At 39.8% G+C, this 24,702-nt stretch overlaps 1 protein-coding gene across 1 annotated transcript; it reads left to right on the top strand.

The window, feature by feature from the left end:
- The first annotated feature begins 1,990 nt into the window (after nucleotides 1–1,990).
- On the top strand, nucleotides 1,991–15,203 carry FCAR (Fc alpha receptor). Its single transcript, XM_055310210.1, is given in 5 exon segments — nucleotides 1,991–2,023; nucleotides 12,596–12,725; nucleotides 12,728–12,838; nucleotides 12,841–12,873; nucleotides 15,049–15,203. Coding segments are annotated over 5 exon segments (462 nt in total).
- Nucleotides 15,204–24,702: the final 9,499 nt, after the last annotated feature.

Genomic DNA, 24,702 nt, shown 5'->3' with positions numbered 1-24,702 from the left:
ATAAACTCAAAATGGATGAAAGATTTAAATGTGAGACAAGACTCCATCAAAATCCTAGAGAACACAGGCAACACCCTTTTTGAACTTGGCCACAGTAACTTCTTGCAAGATACATCCACGAAAGCAAAAGAAACAAAAGCAAAAATGAACTATTGGGACTTCATCAAGATAAGAAGCTTTTGCACAGCAAAGGATACAGTCAACAAAACTCAAAGACAACCTACAGAATGGGAGAAGATATTTGCAAATAACATATCAGATAAAGGGCTAGTTTCCAAGATCTATAAAGAACTTATTAAACTCAACACCAAAGAAACAAACAATCCAATCATGAAATGGGCAAAAGACATGAAGAGAAATCTCACAGAGGAAGACATAGACATGGCCAACATGCACATGAGAAAATGCTCTGCATCACTTGCCATCAGGGAAATACAAATCAAAACCACAATGAGATACCACCTCACACCAGTGAGAATGGGGAAAATTAACAAGGCAGGAAACAACAAATGTTGGAGAGGATGCGGAGAAAAGGGAACCCTCTTACACTGTTGGTGGGAATGTGAACTGGTGCAGCCACTCTGGAAAACTGTGTGGAGGTTCCTCAAAGAATTAAAAATAGACCTGCCCTACGACCCAGCAATTGCACTGTTAGGGATTTACCCCAAAGATTCAGAGGCAATGAAATGCCGGGACACCTGCACCCCGATGTTTCTAGCAGCCATGTCCACAATAGCCAAACTGTGGAAGGAGCCTCGGTGTCCATCGAAAGACGAATGGATAAAGAAGATGTGGTTTATGTATACAATGGAATATTCCTCAGCCATTAGAAACGACAAATACCCACCATTTGCTTCAACGTGGATGGAACTGGAGGGTATTATGCTGAGTGAAGTAAGTCAATCGGAGAAGGACAAACAGTGTATGTTCTCATTCATTTGGGGAATATGAATAATAGTGAAGGGGAATATAAGGGAAGGGAGAAGAAATGTGTGGGAGATATCAGAAAGGGAGACAGAACATAAAGACTTCTAACTCTGGGAAATGAACTAGGGGTGGTGGAAGGGGAGGAGGGCGGGGGTTGGGGGTGAATGGGTGACGGGCACGGAGGGGGACACTTGACGGGATGAGCACTGGGTGTTATTCTGTATGTTGGTAAATTGAACACCAATAAAAATTAATTTATAAAAAAAAAAAAATAAATAAAAAATAAATAAAAAATAAAAAAAATAATTTATTATTTAAAATAAATAAATAAATAGATAGATAGATAAATAAATAAATAAATAAATAAATAAATATTATGCCAGGGTCCATTGCCTAGGTGACCTTGAACAGAGTGACCTGGCTTGTAGCATGCTGTCTGATCCGCACTCCTCAGATTGGCTTTGGGGGTAGGTGGGACTGGAATAGGAGTAGGATCAATCATTGTCAGTTGCCCGACCTGATTAAGAGGGTTGTGGTTGGGACAAGAGAGGTCCAAGTGTCAGACCCTACACTGAGGATGATCCAGTAATGCATCCACTTGACACATCTCATGTTCCCTGAAAGCTGAGAAATGCTGTTTATAATATGTCTGAAATTCTTGGCAACAGCCAATTGTAGGAAAGAGAAATGAAATTTTCTGGAATTGAGACGGACTACAGCAGAAACAGAAGCCAAACCTGAGTGAACATCAGTGCCTGGGATCAGCACAGAGTGGTGAAATTTGATTTCTGCATCTCTGGTTCACAGAGGAGCAGCCAGAGCAGGCAGGTGCTGGTATGCATGGACATGTCCCTGAAATCTATGTCTCCATATCTCATGGTGTAGTGAAGGATGTTAATGGAGTTGACTTTCAAGGAGAATATAGGGGCAAACGTGAAAGGGTCAGCAGGTCACACATCCCTAAGACAAAGAGATTCAGGGCTTCAGAGTGAGGGCCACCTGGGTGACCGAGTCAGTTAATTGTCCGACTTTTCGTTATAGCTCGAGTCATGGTCTCAGGGTCATGAGGTTGAGCTCTGTGTGGCTGTGCTCACAGGTGAGTTATTTGAAATTTTCTCCCTCTCCCTCTGCCTCTCCATCAGCTAGCATCTGACTCTTTTTTTTTTAATGGAATTAAACTTGTCAAGATATACATAACACCCATTGCTCATCCCATCAAGTGTCCCCCTAAGTGCCCGCCACCCAGTCACCCCCACCCCCCGCCCTCCTCCCCTTCCACCACCCCTAGTTCGTTTCCCAGAGTTAGGAGTCTCTCATGTACTGTCTCCCTTTCAGATATTTCCTACCCATTTCTTCTCCCTTCCCCTCTATTCCCTTTCACTATTATTTATATTCCCTAAATGAATGAGAACATACACTGTTTGTCCTTCTCCAATTGACTTACTTCACTCAGCATAATACCCTCCAGTTCCATCCACGTTGAAGCAAATGGTGGGTATTTGTCATTTCTAATGGCTGAGGAATATTCCATTGTATACATAAACCACATCTTCTTTATCCATTCATCTTTCGATGGACACCGAGGCTCCTTCCACAGTTCGGCTATTGTGGACATTGCTGCTAGAAACATCGGGGTGCAAATGTCCCGGCATTTCATTGCATCTGTATCTTTGGGGTAAATCCCCAGCAGTGCAATTGCTGGGTCGTAGGGCAGGTCTATTTTTAACCCTTAGAGAACCCTCCACACAGTTTTCCAGAGTGGCTGCACCAGTTCACATTCCCACCAACAGTGTAAGAGGGTTCCTTTTTCTCCGCATCCTCTCCAACATTTGTGGTTTCCTGCTTTGTTAATTTTCCCCATTCTCACTGGTGTGAGGTGGTATCTCATTGTGGTTTTGTTTTTTTTTGTTTGTTTGTTTGTTTGTTTTTTGTAGCAGCTCAATATTTATTTATTTTTTTAATAAATTAATTTTTTATTGGTGTTCAATTTACCAACATACAGAATAACACCCAGTGCTCATCCCGTCAAGTGCCCGTCACCCATTAACCCCCACCACCCGCCCTCCTCCCCTTCCACCACCCCTAGTTCATTTCCCAGAGTTAGGAGTCTTTATGTTCTGTCTCCCTTTCTGATATTTCCCACACATTTCTTCTCCCTTCCCTTATACTGTGGTTTTGATTTGTATTTCCCTGATGGCCAATGATGCGGAGCATTTTCTCATGTGCTTGTTGGCCATGTCTATGTCTTCCTCTGTGAGATTTCTCTTCATGTCTTTTGCCCATTTCATGATTGGATTGTTTGTTTCTTTGCTGTTGAGTTTAATAAGTTCTTTATAGATCTTGGAAACTAGCCCTTTATCTGATACATTATTTGCAGATATCTTCTCCCATTCTGTAGGTTGTCTTTTAGTTTTGTTGACTGTATCCTTTGCTGTGCAAAAGCTTCTTATCTTGATGAAGTCCCAATAGTTCATTTTTGCTTTTGTCAAAATGGATGTATCTTACAAGAAGTTAGTGGCCGAGTTCAAAAGGGTGTTGCCTGTGTTCTCCTCTAGGATTTTGATGGATTCTTGTCTCATATTAAGATCTTTCATCCATTTTGAGTTTATCTTTGTGTATGGTGAAAGAGAGTGGTCTAGTTTCATTCTTCTGCATGTGGATGTCCAATTTTCCCAGTCTCTTTACTGAAGAGACTGTCTTTCTTCCAATGGATAGCCTTTCCTCCTTTATCGAATATTAGTTGACCATTAGTTGAGGGTCCACTTCTGGATTCTCTATTCTGTTCCATTGACCTATGTGTCTGTTTTTGTCCCATTACCACACTGTCTTGATGACCACAGCTTTGTAGTACAACCTGAAATCTGGCATTGTGATGCCCCCAGCTATGGTTTTCTTTTTTAAAATTCCCCAGGCTACTCGGGATCTTTTCTGATTCCACACACATCTTAAGATGATTTGTTCCAACTCTCTGAAGAAAGTCCATGATATTTTGTTTTTTTATATATAAATTTATTTTTTATTGGTGTTCAATTTGCCAACATATAGAACAACACCCAGCGCTCATCCCGTCAAGTGCCCACCTCAGTGCCCATCACCCATTCACCCCCACCCCCTGCTCTCCTCCCCTTCCACCACCCCTAGTTCGTTTCCCAGAGTTAGGAGTCTTTCATGTTCTGTCTTCCTTTCTGATATTTCCACTCATTTTTTCTCCTTTCCCCTTTATTCCCTTTCACTATTTTTTATATTCCCCAAATGAATGAGACCATATAATGTTTGTCCTTGGTATTTGATAGGGATTGCATTAAATGTGTAAATTGCCCTGGGTAGCATGGACATTTTCACAATATTAATTATTAATTAATATTAATTAATCCATGAGCATGGAATATGTCTCCATCTCTTTGTGTCTTCCTCAATTTCTTTCAGAAGTGTTCTGTACTTTTTAGAGTATAGATCCTTTACCTCTTTGGTTAGGTTTATTCCTAGGTATCTTATGCTTTTGGGTGCAATTGTAAATGGGATTGACTCCTTAATTTCTCTTTCTTCAGTCTCATTGTTAGTGTATAGAAATGCCACTGACTCTGGGCATTGATTTTGTATCCTTCCACACTGCCAAATTGCTGTATGAGTTCTAGCAATCTTGAGGTGGAGTCTTTTAGGTTTTCTACGTACAGTATCATGTCATCTGCAAAGAGAGACAGTTTGACTCCTTCTTTGCCAATTTGAATGCCTTTTATTTCTTTTTGTTGCCTGATTGCTGAAGCTAAAATTCTAGTACTATGTTGAATAACAGTGGTGAAAGTGGACATCCCTGTCTTGTTCCTGATCTTAGGGGAAAGGCTCCCAGTGCTTCCCCATTGAGAATGATATTTGCTGTGGGCTTTTTGTAGATGGCTTTTAAGATGCTGAGGAATGTTCCCTCTATCCCTACACTCTGAAGAGTTTTGATCAGGAATGGATGCTGTATTTTGTCAAATGCTTTCTCTGCATCTATTGAGAGGATCGTATGGTTCTTGTTTTTTCTTTTGCTGATATGATCAATCACATTGATTGCTTTACGAGTGTGGAACTAGCCTTGCATCCCGGGGATAAATCCCACTTGTTCATGGTAAATAATCTTTTTTTATAAATTTATTTTTTATTGGTGTTCAATTTGCCAACATATATAATAACACCCAGTGCTCATCCCATCAAGTGCCCCCCTCAGTGCCTGTCATCTTCTTAATGTATTGTTGGATCCTATTGGCTAGTATCTTGTTGAGAATTTTTGCATCTATGTTCATCAGGGATATTCATCTATAATTCTCCTTTTTGGTGGGGTCTGTCTGGTTTTGGAATTAAGGTGATGCTAGCCTCATAGAACGAATTTGGAAGTATTCCATCTCTTTCTATCTTACCAAACAGCATTAGTAGAATAGGTACGGATTCTTCTTTAAACGTTTGATAGAATTCCCCAGGGAAGCCATCTGGCCCTGGACTTCTGTGTCTTGGGAGGTTTTTGATGACTGCTTCAATTTCCTCCCTGGTTATTGACCTGTTCAGGTTTTCTCTTTCTTCCAGTTCCAGTTTTGGTAGTTTGTGGTTTTCCACAAATGCATCCATTTCTTCTAGATTGTCTAATTTATTGGCTTATAGCTGCTCATAATATGTTTTTAAAATCATTTGTATTTCCTTGGTGTTAGTGGTGATCTCTCCTTTCTCATTCACGATTTTATTAATTTGAGTTTTTCTCTTCTTTTTAATAAGGCTGGCTAATGGTTTATCTATCTTATTAATTCTTTCAAAGAACCAACTCCTGGTTTTGTTGGTCTGTTCCACAGTTCTTCTGGTCTCTATTTCATTGAGTTCTGCTCGAATATTTATTAACTGTCTTCTTCTGCTGGGTGAAGGTTTTATTTGCTGTTCCTTCTCCTGCTCCTTTAGGTGCAAGGTTAGCTTTTGTATTTGAGTTCTTTCCCGTTTTGGGATGGAGGCTTGTATTGCGATGTATTTTCCCCTCAGGACTGCTTTTGCTGTATCCCAAAGATTTTGAACAGTTGTATTTTCATTCTCATTAGTTTCCATGAATCTTTTTAATTCTTCTCTAATCTCCTGGTTGACCCTTTCATCTTTTAGCAGGATGGTCCTTAACCTCCACGAGTTTGAAATCTTTCCAAACTTCTTCTTGTGATTTAGTTCTAATTTCAAAGCATTATGGTCTGAAAATATGCAGGGGACAATCCCAATCTTTGGTATCGGTTAAGACCTGATTTGTGACCCAGTATGTGGTCTATTCTGGAGAAAGTTCCATGTGCACTTGAGAATAATGTGTATTCAGTTGCATTTGGATGTAAAGTTCTGTAAATATCTGTGAAATCCATCTGGTCCAGTGTATCATTTAAAGCTCTTGTTTCTTTGGAGATGTTATGCTTAGAATACCTGTCAATTGTAGAAAGCCCTGCGTTCAAGTCACCAAGGATAAGTGTATTATTATCTAAGTATGTCTTTACTTTGGTTATTAACTGATTGATATACTTGGCAGCTCCCACATTAGGGGCATACATATTCAGCATTGTTAGGTCCTCTTGTTGGATAGATCCTTTAAGTATGATATAGTGTCCCTCTTCATCTCTTACTACAGTCTTCAAAATAAACTTTAGTTTATCTGATATAAGGATGGCTACCCCTGCTTTCTTTTGAGGACCATTTGAATGATACATGGTTCTCCAACCCCGTGATCTGCACAGCTCGGGGCCACCCGGCTGCAGGAGCGTCCTGGCTGTCCTGGGCCCTCTCGGCCTCTGCCTGTCCCGGGGGGAGCGCCGGATCTTGGGCTGTGTCCCCCGGAGCCCTAGGTTCCCGGGCCTGCGCCACTGGAATTGCGCTCCCGGGGCAGCGCAGCTCCCTGAGCTTGGAGCCGCCTCGGAGCTGCTCCCAGCCCAGCCTGGCGTGCGCTGTAGCCCTTTAGGGAGCTCGGCCGGCCGCGGTGTGTGGTGTGCTCTCCCCCAAGGGCGCTGTCCTCTGTTAGTGCCCTTGGGAGCCTGAGAGCATCCCGCCCCTCCTGGCAACGGGCAGGGTATTTACCCCCCAGGCACAACAACTGATTCTCAGCAGACCCCTCCCCCATACCAGCTTGAAGGACAAAGGAAGAGCAGGTTTATTGACGAAGCAGCGTTGGGAACCTCCAGGACTGAGGGAAAATAGGATGTAGAACTAGAGGGTCCTTTTTTCTCATTTTTTTCTCATTTTTTCTTTTTTTTTCTTTTTCCATTATGATTCATTTTTATATCAAACTAAAAATCTCCAATATTTTTTCTCTTTTCCACCTTAACTACAATGTTTTACCAATCCTTCATTTTTAAGTTTTTACTTTTTTTGGGTTTTTTTTTGTATAATTTTTTTATTGGAGTTCAATTTGCCAACATATAGCATAACACCCAGTGCTCATCTCGTCAAGTGCCCCCCTCAGTGCCCGGCACCCAGTCACCCCATCCCCCCACCCACCAACCCCTCCACTGCCCCTTGTTCATTTCCCAGAATTAGGAGTCTCTCATGTTCTGTCACCCTCTCTGATATTTCCCACTCATTTTCTCTCCTTTCCCCTTTAATCCCTTTCACTATTTTTATATTCCCCATATGAATGAAACCATATAATGTTTTTCCTTCTCTGATTGACTTATTTCACTCAGCATAATACCCTCCAGTTCCATCCGCATAGAAGCAAATGGTGGGTATTCGTCATTTCTAATGGCTGAGTAATATTCCATTGTATACATAAACCACATCTTCTTTATCCATTCATCTTTTGATGGACACTGAGGCTCCTTCCACAGTTTGGCTATTGTGGACATTGCTGCTATAAACATTGGGGTGAAGTTGTCTTGGTCTTTCACTGCATCTGTATCTTTGGGGTAAATCCCCAGCAGTGCAATTGCTGGGTTGTAGGGTTGCTCTATTTTTAACTCTTTGAGGAACCTCCACACAGTTTTCCAGAGTGGCTGTACCAGTTCACATTCCCTCCAGCAGTGCAAGAGGGTTCCCCTTTCTCCACATCCTCTCCAACATTTGTTGTTTCCTGCCTTGTTAATTTTCACCATTCTCACTGGTGTGAGGTGGTATCTTATTGTGGTTTTGATTTGTATTTCCTGTTGGCCTTTTTGACTTTCATATTTCTACACTTACATGTTTTATTTTTTATTTTTTGGTGTGTAACCCCATCCTTTATTTTGATGGGAATTAAAAGATGAATGCACAAAAATTCATTATGAGTATATTTTAATGGGCACACTATATATAAAAATGTAATTTGTGACATTAATAACATAAAGTTGGGGGGTTGACCTGTAAAAGTAGAGTTTTTATATGTGATTGAAATTAAGTTACTTCCTTTTTTTTATTTATGATAGTCACACAGAGAGAGAGAGAGAGAGGCAGAGACACAGGCAGAGGGAGAAGCAGGCTCCATGCACCGGGAGCCCAACGTGGGATTCGATCCTGGGTCTCCAGGACCGCACCCTGGGCCAAAGGCAGGCACCATACCGCTGCACCACCCAGGGATCCCGAAATTAAGTTACTTCCAATTTATATTACTATGTTATAATTTCAGGATGCTATATGTATTCCCCATCATAGCCACATAGAAAATATCTCTAGAATATATACAAAAGGAAAAGAGAAGATAATGAAAATATATAACAACAACAAAAATCAACTAAATACAAATGAGGATAGTAATGGAAGAAATGAGGAACCAAAAAAGCTGTAAAACATACAGAAAACAACAAAATCCTAAAGCAAATACTTCCCTGTCAGTAATTACTTTAAATATAAATGGATTAAACACCCAAATCAAATATATAGATAGAGTGGATTAAAAAACAGTATCCAGGGGATCCCTGGGTGGTGCAGCGGTTTGGCGCCTGCCTTTGGCCCAGGGCGCGATCCTGGAGACCCGGGATCGAGTCCCACGTCGGGCTCCCGGTGCATGGAGCCTGCTTCTCCCTCTGCCTGTGTCTCTGCCTCTCTCTCTCTCTCTCTCTCTCTGTGACTATCATAAATTTAAAAAAAAAAACAGTATCCAGCTTTATGCTGTCTACGAGAGACTTATTTTATTTTTTTAATAATTTTTTTCCATTTTTTAATAATAAATTTATTTTTTAATTGGTGTTCAATTTGCCAACATACAGAATAACACCCAGTGCTCATCCCGTCAAGTGCCCCCCTCAGTGCCCATCACCCATTCACCCCCCCCTCCTTCCCTTCCACCACCCCTAGTTCATTTCCCAGAGTTAGGAGTCTTCATGTTCTGTCTCCCTTTCTGATATTTCCTACCCATTTCTTCTTCCTTCCTTTCTATATGTTCTCATTCATTTGGGGAATATAAATAATATAAATAATACATGTTTTAGATGTATTTTTCACTTCTGGATTCCCTTCAACATAGTCAATTTAATTTTGGTAGATATGCGAGATATGGGTATTTGTTTTTGTTGTTTCTGCCTTGTTTTGAAATACAATGGTGGAAGTTAGCTCCTTCTAAAACACTACCAACATACACCCAGAACAAAGGGGAACACCTTGCTGGATCATTCTGTGTGATTCTATTCTCCCTTTCTTCCCATTCTTACCCCCACCCCCGTTATCTTCTTTATGTTTTTGTGGTCAATGTTAGGGCTTTATATAAGTATTACTGATTTATATAAATTTGGGGTTGAGCATCTTCTAACATACAGAGCAAAATAAACTTAGAACCAAGAGGATCACCCCCTACAAGCCCTCAGGTAGACTACATTCTCTCTCTACTACCACTTACTCACCACCACCATTCCCCCTTTTTTGTGTTTTCTTTTTTTATTGCAGTTCTATTAGTGAACATATAGTATAACACCCAGTGCTCATCCCATCAAGTGCCCATCTCAGTGCCTGTCACCCAGTTACCTCATCCCCCCACCCACTTCCCCTTCCACAACCCTTTCTTCATTTCCCAGATTTAGGAGTCTCTCATGGTTTGTGTCCCTCTGTAATTTTTCCCACTCATTTTCCCTCCTTTCCTTTATAATCCTTTTCATTATTTCTTATCTTTATGTTATTTCTATTTCTTTTTCATTTTTCATCTTCTTTGTTTTTGGCTTTGGCTTTTAATTTTTACTTCTTTGTTTTAAAATTGTTTTTTCACTTTAGTGAACCTTTATTTTATTTTATTCTGTTCTTCTTTTTCTTTTATTTTCTGGTCTCTGACCTCTTCAGAATCATCTAGGGTATATTTGGCTTCGGTCATGGTTGAGATTTTTGACTCATCCCTCTCATACATACACTCTGCACTGGACAAAAAGACTAGAGGAAGAAATCACCACAGAAAAAAAAAAGAAATGGAAAAAGTACTCTCTGCCACAGAGCTACAGAATTTGGATTTCAGTACAAGTCAGATTTTCAATTCAGAAGTACAATTATAAAACTACTGGTGTCCTCACTCATTTGGGGAATATGAATAATAGTGAAGGGGAATATAAGGGAAGGGAGAAGAAATGTGTGGGAGATATCAGAAAGGGACACAGAACATAAAGACTTCTAACTCTGGGAAATGAACTAGGGGTGGTGGAAGGGGAGGAGGGCGGGGGTGGGGGTGAATGGGTGACGGGCACAGAGGGGGACACTTGACGGGATGAGCACTGGGTGTTATTCTGTATGTTGGTAAATTGAACACCAATAAAAATTAATTTATAAAAAATAAAAATAAAAAAAATAAAACTACTGGTGTCAATCAAAATCCTAGAGGAGAACACAGGCAACACCCTTTTTGAACTTGGACACAGCAACTTCTTGCAAGATACATCTATGAAGGCAAGGGACACAAAAGCAAATATGAACTCTTAGGACTTCATCAAGATAAAAAGCTTTTGCACAGCAAAAGAAACAGTCAACAAAACTAAAAGACAACCTACAGAATGGGAGAAGATATTTGCAAATGACATATCAGATAAAGGGCTAGTTTCCAAGATCTATAAAGAGCTTATTAAACTCAACACCAAAGAAACAAACAATCCAATCATGAAATGGGCAAAAGACATGAAGAGAAATCTCACAGAGGAAGACATAGACATGGCCAACATGCACATGAGAAAATGCTCTGCATCACTTGCCATCAGGGAAATACAAATCAAAACCACAATGAGATACCACCTCACACCAGTGAGAATGAGGAAAATTAACAAGGCAGGAAACAACAAATGTTCGAGAGGATGCGGAGAAAAGGGAACCCTCTTACACTGTTGGTGGGAATGTGAACTGGTGCAGCCACTCTGGAAAACTGTGTGGAGGTTCCTCAAAGAGTTAAAAATAGACCTGCCCTACGACCCAGCAATTGCACTGCTGTGGATTTACCCCAAAGATTCAGATGCAGTGAAACGCCGGGACACCTGCACCCCAATGTTTATAGCAGCAATGTCCACAATAGCCAAACTGTGGAAGGAGCCTCGGTGTCCATCGAAAGATGAATGGATAAAAAAAGATGTGGTTTATGTATACAATGGGATATTACTCAGCCATTAGAAACGACAAATAGCCACCATTTGCTTCAACGTGGATGGAACTAGAGGGTATTATGCTGAGTGAAGTAAGTCAATTGGAGAAGGACAAACATTATATGGTCTCATTCATTTTGGGAATATGAAAGGGAACAAAGGGGAAAGGAGAAAATGAGTGAAAATATCAGTGAGGATGATAGAACATGAGAGACTCCTAACTCTGGGAAACGAACAAAGGATAGTGGAAAGGTAGGTGGGCAAGGGGTTGGGGTGACTGGGTGCCAGGCACTGAGGGGGGCACTTGATGGGATGATCACTGGGTGATATGCGGCAAATTGAACTCCAATTAAAAAAAATAAATAAATAAAAAATTTTTTAAAAAGAAGACATACACATGGCCAACAAGCACATGAGAAAATGCTCCACATCACTTGCCATCAGGGAAATACAAATCAAACCCACAATGAGATACTGCCTCATACCAGTGATAATGGCAAAAATCAACAAGACAGGAAACAACAAATGTTGGGGAGGATGTGGAGAAAGGGGAACCCTCTTGCACTGTTGGTGGGAACGCAAGCTGATGCAGCCACTCTGGAAAACTGTGTGGAGGTTCCTCAAAGAGTTAAAAATAAAGCTACCTATGACCTGGCAATTGCACTGCTGGGAATTTACCCAAAAGATACAGATGCAGTGAATCGCTGGAACACCTGCACTCCAATATTTATAGCAGCAATGCCCACAATAGCCAAACTGTGGAAGGAGCCTTGGTGTCCATGAAAAGATAAATGAAAATGTGGTCTATATATACAATGGAATATTATTCAACCATTAGAAATGATGAATACCCACCATTTGCTTCAACATGGATGGAACTGGAGGGTATTATTTTGAATGAAATAAGCCAATCAGAGAAGGACAAACATCATATGGTTTCACTCATATGAGAAATATAAAAAATAGTGAAAGGGATTATAGGGGAAAGAGAAAATGAGTGGGAAAAATCAGAGAGGGTGACAGAACATGAGAGACTCCCCAGTGCTATACTATATGTTGGCAAATCGAACTCCAATTTAAAAAATAAAAAGAAAAGGGGGGGTAAGGATAACAGGGAAAGGAAGAAAAACCTTGCTAATAGCTTACTCTCTTCTCTTTTAGGTTTCTAGGACAAACCCTTCCTCTCTGCTGCCCAGAGCGCCGTGGTGAAGCTAGGGGAGAAGATCTCATTACAGTGAAGTTCAGCACACATCCCACTTGATATATTTTCACTGGCCAGGGAAGGAGGAGCCACCCTTTCATAACTCAAAATGGGGAACATCAAGGCACCTTTATTCTAGGTCCTGTGAACCAAAGCTTCTCAGGGAACTACAGGTGCTATGATTGGCACAGTGGCAGCCCTTATGTGTGGTCAGCCCTAGTGATGCCCTGGAGCTTGTGGTCACAGGTAGGTGCACCCCAACCCAGTCCTGTGTCCTCCTCAGGGCCTTCACATCCAGCAGGAATGCAAAGAGATGCACTGAGAAAGAACAGTGGGGCAGTAGAGACTGCAAAGAGAGAAAGACTTTCATCCACACCCCATTCAACTTCCACATCCTCTTCTAGAGTTCTCCAGACAGTGCCTTTTAAAAATATTTGGTCCACCTGCACCCCAATGTTTCTAGCAGCAATGTCCACAATAGCCAAACTGTGGAAGGAACCTTGGTGTCCATCGAAAGATGAATGGATAAAGAAGATGTGGTTTATGTATACAATGGAATATTACTCAGCCATTAGAAACGACAAATACCCACCATTTGCTTTGACGTGGATGGACCTGGAGGGTATTATGCTGAGTGAAATAAGTCAATCGGAAAAGGACAAACATTATATGGTCTCATTCATTTGGGGAATATAAAAATTAGTGAAAGGGAATAAAGGGAAAGGAGAAAAAATGAGGGGGAAATATCAGAAAGGGAGACAGAACATGAAAGACTCCTAACTCTGGGAAATGAACTAGGGGTGGTGGAAGGGGAGGTGGGCAGGGGTGGGGGTGACTGGGTGGCGGGCACTGAGGTGGGCACTTGACGGGATGAGCACTGGGTGTTATTCTGTATGTTGACAAATTGAACACCAATAAAAAATAAATTTATTTAAAATAATAATAATAAATAAATAAATAAATAAATAAATAAATAAATAAATAAATAAAAATATTTGGTCTAGGAAACATGTGTGCTCAGGGGTTGAGTGTCTGCCTTTGGCTCAGGTTGTGATCCCGGGGTCCTGGGATCGAGTCTCGCATCAGGTTCCTCATGGGGATCCTGCTTCTCCCTCTGCCTATGTCTCTGCCACTCTCTGTGTCTCTCATGAATAAATAAATAAAATCTTTAAAAAATATATTTGGTTTGTTAAGAATAGAGTGGCCAATGTTCAGAATCACATTGAGGAGCATTGTTGAGACAACAGATCCCAGACACCACCTCAAACTAACCCACTTCTCTTCTTCACATGCTTAGTTGTATCTGGATACCCTTAAACTAATCTTCAGTACTAGGCTCCACTCTGAGTGATCGGCTGGTAATTTATAGTTTGTGGGAAGAATTCTAAAAACTCTAACACGAGCCACAATATCATAGTGTTTGCATCTCTCTGCTCAGCAGAAGACAAGTTACAGCAAAGGGAAGCAACTGCTAATCACTGAACAGGGAAACCACATTAATCTCTCATGCCCACCTTGTCTGGGTCACTCAACAAACTGAGCACAAATACTAGTCATGGCAGTGTAAGATCATACAGGCTGGAGTGCTCTTTTAATTTAACAATGCATGGATAATTAGGCATTGATGGAGGAGGAGTGAATTTATTAGTCTTTTTCTTTAGAGCAGATAGTCACTGTATTTTGTTTTAGAAATCATCTAATCCAGTATCAGGATACTACCACCCTGTATTATCTTCTTAAACTCAAAATATTTTGCACTTTGCAATTAGGAACTAATTTGAAATTCCAAATCCATTTGAAATTAATTTCTGTATTTTAACAAGAGAGAGTTACTATGATTTCTGAGCGTTGTCATCTCACAGTATTTTATTACATCCTTGAAAGGATATAGGCCCAGAAAGTCCATATAACAAATAAAGAAATGTGTTTAAAGATTCAGAGAACAGCAATGTCTAGTAAACAGTCATACAATAGTGGAGATACATTTTACCTAAAAGTACCTGAAAATTTTCTCCGAGCTGCTTCCCAGATATGAATAGTGCTATCCTTTTTCACGTATGAAAGAGGAACACAAGTCATATGTGGGATGAAGAAAATGTAGAGGAGAAAATTTAGGGTTCTGAATATGTGGAGGTGTTGTAAGGATATGACTAGACTTTCAGGGAAATCACTACATAAAGAGGTAATGAAAAGCAAATACAACATTCACATGATCACCTCCTTTCCAGTTCACAAGACTCCCCCTTGGACCCAGGCTCAAAGATTAAGTATGGTGCTCATGAATGCATAAGCTTGTTGAGGAGGGGTTCTGACTGTAATCACAAATAGGGAAATGAGTTCCCCTTTCAGGGCTCTGGGGTTGGGATGAAATGGAACATGACCAGCCAGTGATTGCTCATCTCCTTTGAATTATGTCTGTAGATATAATGAACCAAGATTACACGATGGGGAATTTGATCTGAATGAGTGTAGCTGGGCTGGCCATACTGGTTGAAAATTGGCATAGTCATCACGCTCCAAGCAAGGAAAACTGGCCATATTTTCCTGAACTGAGCCAGAGTAAACAGGAATGTTAGACAGAATGGACTTTTGGACAAACTCCTAACACCCACAAGGTAGATACCTGTCAGTGAAGCAGAAGTGAGTCAGCATTGTGGAGTCCTGCAGAGCTACTGGGAGAACAAAAGAGAATGAGGCACTAAGAATTTTGGATCCACTTTCAAACCAATCCAATGGTATTTTCTTATACATATCTGGTATCGTTGTACACCACCTTTCTAGATGTTGGTGAGAAAATTCTTGGTATAGTCTTGGCTTAACTCATTTCCTGTGATAAAAAGCATGAAAAAGAATTCTCAGTTCTCATTGCTATTTTGCTCCCAGCCTCTGTAAGAAGATCTGGCTCAAAACTTCGTTCTGTCTTGAATTTAGCAGCAAAACCAGATCCCCTCATATCCTTCTAGGTAAAACCTTAACACTTAGAATTCCACTCATTATTAATACTACTAATTAATTATTAACACTGTCCACTCATCATACCATATATTCCATGACATATGTGCTTCTGGTGTCCCATCACCTAGTCATGTTTTCCCCATTGTTAAGAAACTAAAATTTTTTCTTTTTATTTAATTATTTAAAATAAATTAATTAACATAGTGTGTTATTAGTTTCAGTGGTAGAGTTTAGTGATTTATCAGTTGCATGTAACACCCAGTGCTCATCACATCAAGTGCCCTCCTTAATGCCCATCACTCAGTTACCCTATTTCCCTATCCTCATCCCCTCCAGCAACCCTCAGTTTGTCTCCTATAGTTAAGAGTCTCTGTGGTTTGTCTCTCTCTCTCTCTGATTTCATCTTATTTTATTTTTCCCTAGCTCCTTCCCCTTCCTTTTCATAGCTCCTTCTCCTATGTTCATCTGTTTTGTTTCTTAATTTCCACTATGAGTGAAATCATGATGCTTGTCTTTCCCTGATTGACTTATTTCACTTAGCATAATACCCTCTAATTCCATCCACATCATTGCAAATGGCAAGGGGATGGATTGAGTGGGTGCCTGGGCAGTGAGGGGAGTACTTGATGGGAGCACTGGGTGTTATGCTATGTGTTGGCAAATCAAACTCCAATAAATAAATATATATATCATATATATATGATATATATGATTTCATTCTTTTCAATGGCTGAGCAATATTCCATTGTATATATGTAACATTTCAAAATGTCTCATGTCTCTATTGCAAGGTCAATAGACTAGTGAAAATAGCTCCAATAAGCATCTCCTCTGTGAATTTTCAATAGACTGGTTAGTCTATTGATCCATCCCTTTGTAGTATTTATCATGAGGTCTACAAGGCATAAAATATTATAAATATTTATTGAGATTATGAATGAATAAGTTGATGAGAAAATGTTAGTGATTAGGCCAGACAAAACTATGAGTAAGTGCCACAGTTTCAGAGGATGGCTAATCAGAGACTTTGCAGCAGAGCCAGGATGCAATAGGGCTGGATCCTGACAGAGGGATAAGATTAGCCTCACACGCTTAGTTTTTTCCACATAAGAGCCTTGTTTGGAAAAGCATACTATAACCTTGGGAATAAAAGCATCCTCCCCTCCTAGGAAAAGACTATATTATCCTGTAGCCATGATGACAAGGAGCCACCAGAACCAATTTTTCACCCATTGTCAAGGCGCACTCACCTCAGTGAAAATGCCTTGGCAATTCAACCAATCACCTCCTTGCATTTAAATGTCAGCCAATCAGAAACAAGTTTACTCCTGTAAGCATACCTTGAATAGCAGCCAATCAAAGTCCCCCTCAAAAAAACATCTTTTACAGATGATACCAAACTACAAGAGGCCCTGAGAAACCACATTTCCCAAAAACCCTGTCTAGGGTCATCTGTAGGCTCTGCTCAGAGGCTCAAAGACACCATGTCTGGCCAGCTTCACTCTCCCTCAACATAGCAAAAATAAATTCTGCTTTGCCTTTTTTTTTAAAATTTTTATTTATTTATGATAGTCACACACAGAGAGAGAGGCAGAGACAGAGGCAGAGGGAGAAGCAGGCTCCATGCACCGGGAGCCCGACGTGGGATTCGATCCCGGGTCTCCAGGATCGCGCCCTGGGCCAAAGGCAGGCGCCAAACCGCTGCGTCACCCAGGGATCCCATGCTTTGCCTTTTTTTTTTATTTCAAGCACTGAATGGTGAGTGCATTAGCCTCTGATAGTTCATATATTGGGCTGATTTAGGTTACACCTAAGGCTTGGCTTATATACCAGGGACTTATATACCAGGACCTTCACTTCTATGTTAGGCTTTATGCTAGTCACTTCATTTATAGGAGCATACTTCAAGGCTGTGAATTTTATTCTATTCATTCCACCTCTCATGTGAGCAAACAGACACTCATAAATGATATGATTTGATGAGCACCTGCTGGATCAGTTGGTAAAGCATGAGACTCTTGATCTTGAGGTTGTGAGTTTGAGTCCCACACTGGGTATAGAGACTACTTAAGAGTAAATAAACAAAAACTTTAAAATGTTATGATTTGAATAATGATACAAATATATGGATTCTGTTTCAGTTTGGGATGGTGGTGATGGTCCCAAAACAGTGTGAATGTGCTTAATGCCACTGAACCATACAAAAAAAATGGTTAAAATGAAACCCTATCTGTCAAGCAACAATTCCCCTTGGGGGTATAGAGTTTAAGTATTGAAAGATGAAAAAGTTCTGGAGCCTCACTTCATAACAATGTGAATGTACTGCACACTACTGTACAATTGGTAAAGATGGTAAATTTCATGTTATATTTTTTTTACTACAATAAAGAAAATTTTTAAATAGTTAAAATGATAAAAAAAATTATATGTATTTTTTTACTACAATTTGTGAAAAGCTCTTAGTTCTTTGTGGTCTGTAGAGACTGAAAGTAGATTACTGGTTTCCTGGGGCTGGCAGAGTGAGGGGAAAATAGGCATCAATGACCATCAGGCATGGGGTTTCTTTTGTGGTAGTAAAAAAAAAAATTTAATTGCATTGTGGTAATGGTTGAGCAACTCTGTGAATATACTAAAAATTATTGAATTATACACTCTAAGTGGGTAAATTGTATGGTGTGTGAGTTATATCTCAATAAGTTTTTTTAAGTGCCAAAAAATTAATAAATTGTTAGTGACATACTGGGTGTTGCTCACCCTTTAAGTGATTGAGTGATGGTTTGAAATCCATCATCTCCAACATGGCTTACAGTCTCTAAACAGAGATTGTCCCAGGAGTATGAGTGTGAGCCTAAGAAGACTTTATAAGAAACCAGAAAGAAACTTCGTGAAGAGGATGGTATGGTTTACCATAGTATGTGGTGTCCAAGGAAGACACTGAAGGTTTAGGGGCATATCCCCCTAAAGCAATCATACAATACCTCTAATTAGCTGTATAAAACATGCCATTTACTTAACTTCTTCATACCTCAGGTTCCTTTTTTAAAAAAAGATTTTATTTATTTATTCATGAGACAGAGAGAGAGAGAGAGACAGAGACACAGGCAGAGGGAGAAGCAGGCTCCCTGCAGGGAACCCAATGTGGGACTTGATCCTGGGACCCCAGGATCTTGCCCTGGGCTGAAGGCAGATGCTCAACTGCTGGGCCACTCAGGCATCCCATACCTCAGTTTCTTGTCTGCAAACTAGGGGGATAAATGCTACCAACTTCACTGGGTTATCATGAGGTTTCAAGGAGTTAATGGTTGCAAACAACACAAAACAAAGCCTGATACATAGTAAACAATTTCAAGACTGGATAACACAAACCATACCTTCAAAGATGATTCTGTTGGACTCCAGAGTGGCTCAGTGGTTGAGCATCTGCCTTTGGCTCAGGGTGTGATCCCGGATTCTGGGATGGAGTCCTGCATCAGGCTCCCTATGGAGAGCCTGCTTCTCCCTCTGCCTATGTCTCTGCCTCTCTCTCTCTGTGTCTCTCATGAATAAATAAATAATCTTTTTTTTAAGCCACAATAATCAAGACAGTGTGCTATTGGCAAAATAATAGACAAATAGATCAATGGAACTGAGTAGAGACCCAAGAAATAGAACCCACATAAATATAGTCAACTGATCTTTTCTCAAGTTTGTTTGTTTGTTTTTTGTTTGTTTATTTATGTAATCTGTACACCCAATGTGGGTCTCAATCTCACAACCTTGAGATCAATAGTCACACACTCCGCTGAGCCAGCCAGGTGCCCCATAGTGATGCCTTTTCAGATACAACACCAAAGATACAAACTATGAAACAATCAAACTTCAAGAAATAAGCTGAACTTTATTAAAACTAAAAACTTAAAAAGAACACTAATAAAAAAAACAATGTCAAGAGAATTATAAGACAAACTACAGACTGGAAGAAAATATTTTTTTATTTTAAAATTTTTTATTTATTTATTTTATTTTTTTATTGGAGTTCAGTTTGCCAACATATAGCATAACACCCAGTGCTTATCCCGTCAAGTGCCCCCCTCAGTGCCTATCACCCAGTCACCCCAAACCCCCGCCCACCTTCCTTTCCACTACCTCTTGTTCATTTACCAGAGTTAGGTGTCTCTCATGTTTTGTCACCCTCACTGATATTTTCACTCATTTTCTCCCCTTTCCCCTTTATTCCCTTTCACTAATTTTTATATTCCCCAAATGGATGAGACCATATAATGTTTGTCCTTCTCCGATTGACTTACTTCACTCAGCATAATACCCTCCAGTTCCATCCACGTTGAAGCAAATGGTGGGTATTTGTCGTTTCTAATGGCTGAGTAATATTCCATTGTATACATAAACCACATCTTCTTTATCCATTCGTCTTTTGATGGACACCGAGGCTCCTTCCACAGTTTGGCTATAGTGGACATTGCTGCTATAAACACTGGGATGCAGGTGTCCTGGCGTTTCACTGCATTTGTATCTTTGGGGTAAATTCCCAGCAGTGCATTTGCTGGGTCGAAGGGCAGATCTATTTTTAACTCTTTGAGGAACCTCCACACAGTTTTCCAGAGTGGCTGCACCAGTTCACTCCCACCAACAGTGCAGGAGGGTTCCCCTTTCTCCACATCCTCTCCAACATTTGTTGTTTCCTGCCTTGTTAATTTTCCTCATTCTCACTGGTGTGAGGTGGTATCTCATTGTGGTTTTGATTTGTATTTCCCTGATGGCCAGTGATGTGGAGCATTTTATCATGTGCTTGTTGGCCATGTCTATGTCTTCCTTTGTGAAACTTCTGTTCATGTCTTTTGCCCATTTTATGTTTGTATTGTTTGTTTCTTTGCTGTTGAGTTTAATAAGTTCTTTAGAGATCTTGGATACTAGTCCTTTATCTGATAGGTCATTTTCAAATATCTTCTCCCATTCTGTAGGTTGTCTTTTAGTTTGGTTGACTGTTTCTTTTGCTGTGCAGAAGCTTTTTATCTTGATGAAATCCCAATAACTCATTTTTGCTTTTGTTTCTCTTGCCTTCGTGGGTGTATCTTGCAAGAAGTTGCTGTGGCCAAGTTCAAAAAGGGTGTTGCCTGTGTTTTCCTCTAGGATTTTGAAGGATTCTTGTCTCACATTTAGATCTTTCATCCACTTTGAGTTTATCTTTGTGTATGTATAAGGGAATGGTCTAGTTTCATTCTTCTGCATGTGGATGTCCAATTTTCCCAGTCTCTCTATTGAAGAGACTGTCCTTTTTCCAGTGGATAGTCTTTCCTACTTTGTTGAATATTAGTTGACCATAGAGGTCCACTTCTGGGTTCTCTATTCTGTTCCATTGATCTATGTGTCTGTTTTTGTGCCAGTACCACACTGTCTTGATGACCACAGCTTTGTAGTACAACCTCAAATCTGGCATTGTGATGCCCCCAGCTATGGTTTTCTTTTTAAAATTCCCCTGGCTATTCGGGGTCTTTTCTGATTCCACACAAATCTTAAGATGATTTGTTCCAACTCTCTGAAGAAAGTCCATGGTATTTTGATAGGGATTGCCTTGAATGTGTAAATTGCCCTGGGTAACATTGACATTTTCACTATATTAATTCTCCCAATCCATAAGCATGGAATATTTTTCCATCTCTTTGTCTCTTCCTCAATCTCTTTCAGAAGTGTTCTGTAGTTTTTAGGGTATAGATCCTTTACCTCTTTGGTTAGGTTTATTCCTAGGTATCTTATGCTTTTGGGTGCAATTGTAAATGAGATTGACTCCTTAATTTCTCTTTCTTCAGCCTCATTGTTAGCATAGAGAAATGCCACTGATTTTGGGCATTGATTTTGTATCCTGCCACTCTGCCGTATTGCTGTATGAGTTATCGCAATCTTGGAGTGGAGTCTTTTGGGTTTTCTATGTACAGTATCATGTCATCTGCGAAGAAGGAGAGTGTGACTCCTTTGACAATTTGAATGCCTTTTATTTCTTTTTGTTGCCTGATTGCTGAGGCTAAGACTTCTAATACTATGTTGAATAGCAGTGGTTAGAGTGGACATCCCTGTCGTTTTCCTGATCTTAGGGGAAAGACTCAGGCTGGGAGAAAATATTTGTGAAAGAATAAAATTAGACCCTTATTTTACACTGTACTCCAAAATTAAAAATTAAATGGATTAACAACTTAAGTGCAATATCTTAAATCCTAAAATTTTAAAATCCTAAAATGCTCCTTGACATTGATCTTGTCAATGATTGTTTTTGGACATGACATGAAAAGTAAAGGAAACAAGAGCAAAAATAAACATGTGGGACTACATCAAACTAAATAGATTGTGTACAGCAAAGGAAACAATCACCAGAACAAAAGGACTGCCTATAGACTGGGAGATAGTTGCAAGCCATATATCTGATAAGGGGTTAATATCTAAAATGTGTAAGGAACTCATGCATCTTGACAGCAAATAATAAATAACAAAAACCCAATTTCAAAAAGGACAAAGGACCTTGATGGTCATTTTTCCAAAGAAGACATGCAAATGGTCAATGTACACATAAATATGCCCAACATCACTCTTGATCAGGGAGAAATTCAAATCAAAACCCAGTGATATAATGAAATATTACTTAGCCATTAGAAATGATGAATACCCGCCATTTGCTTCAATGTGGATAGAACTGGAGGGTTCTGCTGAGTGAAGTAAATCAATCAGAGAAAGACAAACATTTTATAGTTTCATTCATACAGAGAATATAAAAAATAGTGAAAGGGACTATAGGGGAAAGGAGAGAAATTGAGTGGGAAATATCAGAGAGGGTGACAGAACATGAGAGACTCCTAACTCTGAGAAACGAACAAGGGGGTGGTTTTAAAAGGAGGTGGGTGGGAGAATGGGGTGACTGGATGATGGGCACTGAGGGGGGCACTTAACGGGATGAGCACTGGGTGTTATACTATATATTGGCAAATAGAACTCCAATTTAAAAATATACAAAAAAAAATAAAAACCAATGAGATATCACCTCACACCTGTTAGGAAAATTTGCATCCAAAAGGCAGAGATAATAAGTGTTAGCAACGGTGTGAAAGAAAAGGAACGCTTGAACACTGTTTTGACAGCCATTTTGGAAAATAGTCATCAGTAACTGTCATCAGTTACTCCAAAAAGTGGAAGTAGATTTACCATATTACCAGCAATCCTAGGTTTAGGTTCATATCCAAAGGAAATGAAACTAGTATCTTGAAGAGATACCTGCATCCCTATGTTCATGACAGCATTATTCACAATAACCAAGATAAGTAGACAACCTAAGGATCCATTGATGTATGAAAGATAAAGAAGGTGTCACAGCCACAAAATTCAACCACAAAAAAAGGACATTCTTCCATTTGTAGCAATACAGATAAACCAGGAGGTCATTACGCTGAGTAAAATGAGCTAGACAAATGGAAAGACAAATATTGCATAATCTCATTTGTATGTGGTAAAAATCTAAAAACACTGAACTCATAGCACTAGAAACTAAAATGATGGGGATCCCTGGGTGGCTCAGTGGTTTAGTGCCTGCCTTTGGCCCAGGGCGCGATCCTGGAGTCCCAGGATCAAGTCCCATGTCGGGCTCCAGGCATGGGGCCTGCTTCTCCTTCCTCCTGTGTCTCTGCCTCTCTCTCTCTTTCTCTATGTCTATCATAAATAAGTAAATAAATAAATCTTTAAAAAAAGAAACTAAAATGATGGTTGTAAGGGGCTGGTGAATGAGGAAATAAGGAGATGTTTGTCAAAGGGTACAAACTTTGAATTTTAAGCTAAATAGATTCTAGGGATCTAATGCACAACATGATAACTATAGTCAATGATACTGTATTGCATCCTTAAAATTTGCTAAGAGAGTAGACTTTGAGTGTTCTCATTACAAAAAAAAGGTTGTAATAAGAAGTGATGGATGTGTTAGATCATAGTAATCATTTCACAATGGGTACACATATTAAATCATCACATACATCCTAAATATATACAAATTTTTTAATCAATCCCTAAATAAAACCAAGGAAATTTTTAAATTAGAGAAATTAAAAAGTAAAATCACCCACTCCCAGAAATGGAGTTTAACCTAAAACCATTTTGATTAAAGTGAGAATGGAAATCTTGTCTACTAGACAGATACTGGATAGGATATTACTTGAAAAGCTTTAAAGGTGTGGTGTCAGTGCCTTCCATAGAAAATAAATCTGGTCTTAAGCCCTCATAATTCAAGTCTCAAACTAAGACTTCTATGTAGAAGTAGTATTGTAGAGTGAAAAAAATACTTTGATAAAGACAAGTCTTTGGAAAGATTTCCCTCTTAGAAAAAGTGGCTCTAGAACTGGTCCAATCACCATCTCAGAAAAGAATAAGAAAACCCATCTGGCTGCAAGTCTGGAAGCAGACTTATGAAAAATAAGAAATGTGGACATCTTCCACAAGAGTGTGAGGTTGAATTCCATTCCTAAGCCATGTAAGACCAAACCCATAAATGAATGTAAAAATGGTTACAGTCTGCTGAGACACCTGGGCCCTCCAGAAGAATCAAATGGAAGGCAACACTTTTGCTAAAAGTACACACAACAATATTCATTGGAATTCCATAGGTAGCAAAATTTGCTGTGAATGACTAGCAATATAAAGTTGAAAACTTCATGAAGAAACAAAGAAATCCAAAAATACAATGAAAGAATTAGCAACACCAAGGGACTTGAGATATAGAACTGTCATGTGCATATATAAATTATTAAAATAGTAAGTAAAGAAGAAACCTACAAGGAAACAAAGGCTAGGCCAATTCTCTAAAGTCCAGACTCTAGTGAAAGGGAATGGGGGAAGAGGAGGAAATGAGTGAGAAGTATCAGAAGGGGAGACAGAACATGAGAGACTCCTAACTCTGGGAAACGAACTAGGGATGGTGGAAGGGGAGGTGGGAGGGGGGTGGGGGTGACTGGGTGACGAGCACTGAGGTGGGCACTTGATGGGATGAGCACTGGGTGTTATTCTATAAGTTGGCAAATTGAACACCAATAAAAAATAAATTTATAAAAAATAAAATAAAATAAAGTCCAGACTCAACCCCAACTAGGGTCACGG

The sequence above is a fragment of the Nyctereutes procyonoides genome, unplaced genomic scaffold, assembly GCF_905146905.1.
Source record: "Nyctereutes procyonoides isolate TBG_1078 unplaced genomic scaffold, NYPRO_anot_genome, whole genome shotgun sequence".
Taxonomy (NCBI): Eukaryota; Metazoa; Chordata; class Mammalia; order Carnivora; family Canidae; genus Nyctereutes; species Nyctereutes procyonoides.
The sequence above is the reverse complement of the archived record's forward strand: the minus strand, read 5'-3'. Positions and strand labels throughout refer to the sequence as shown.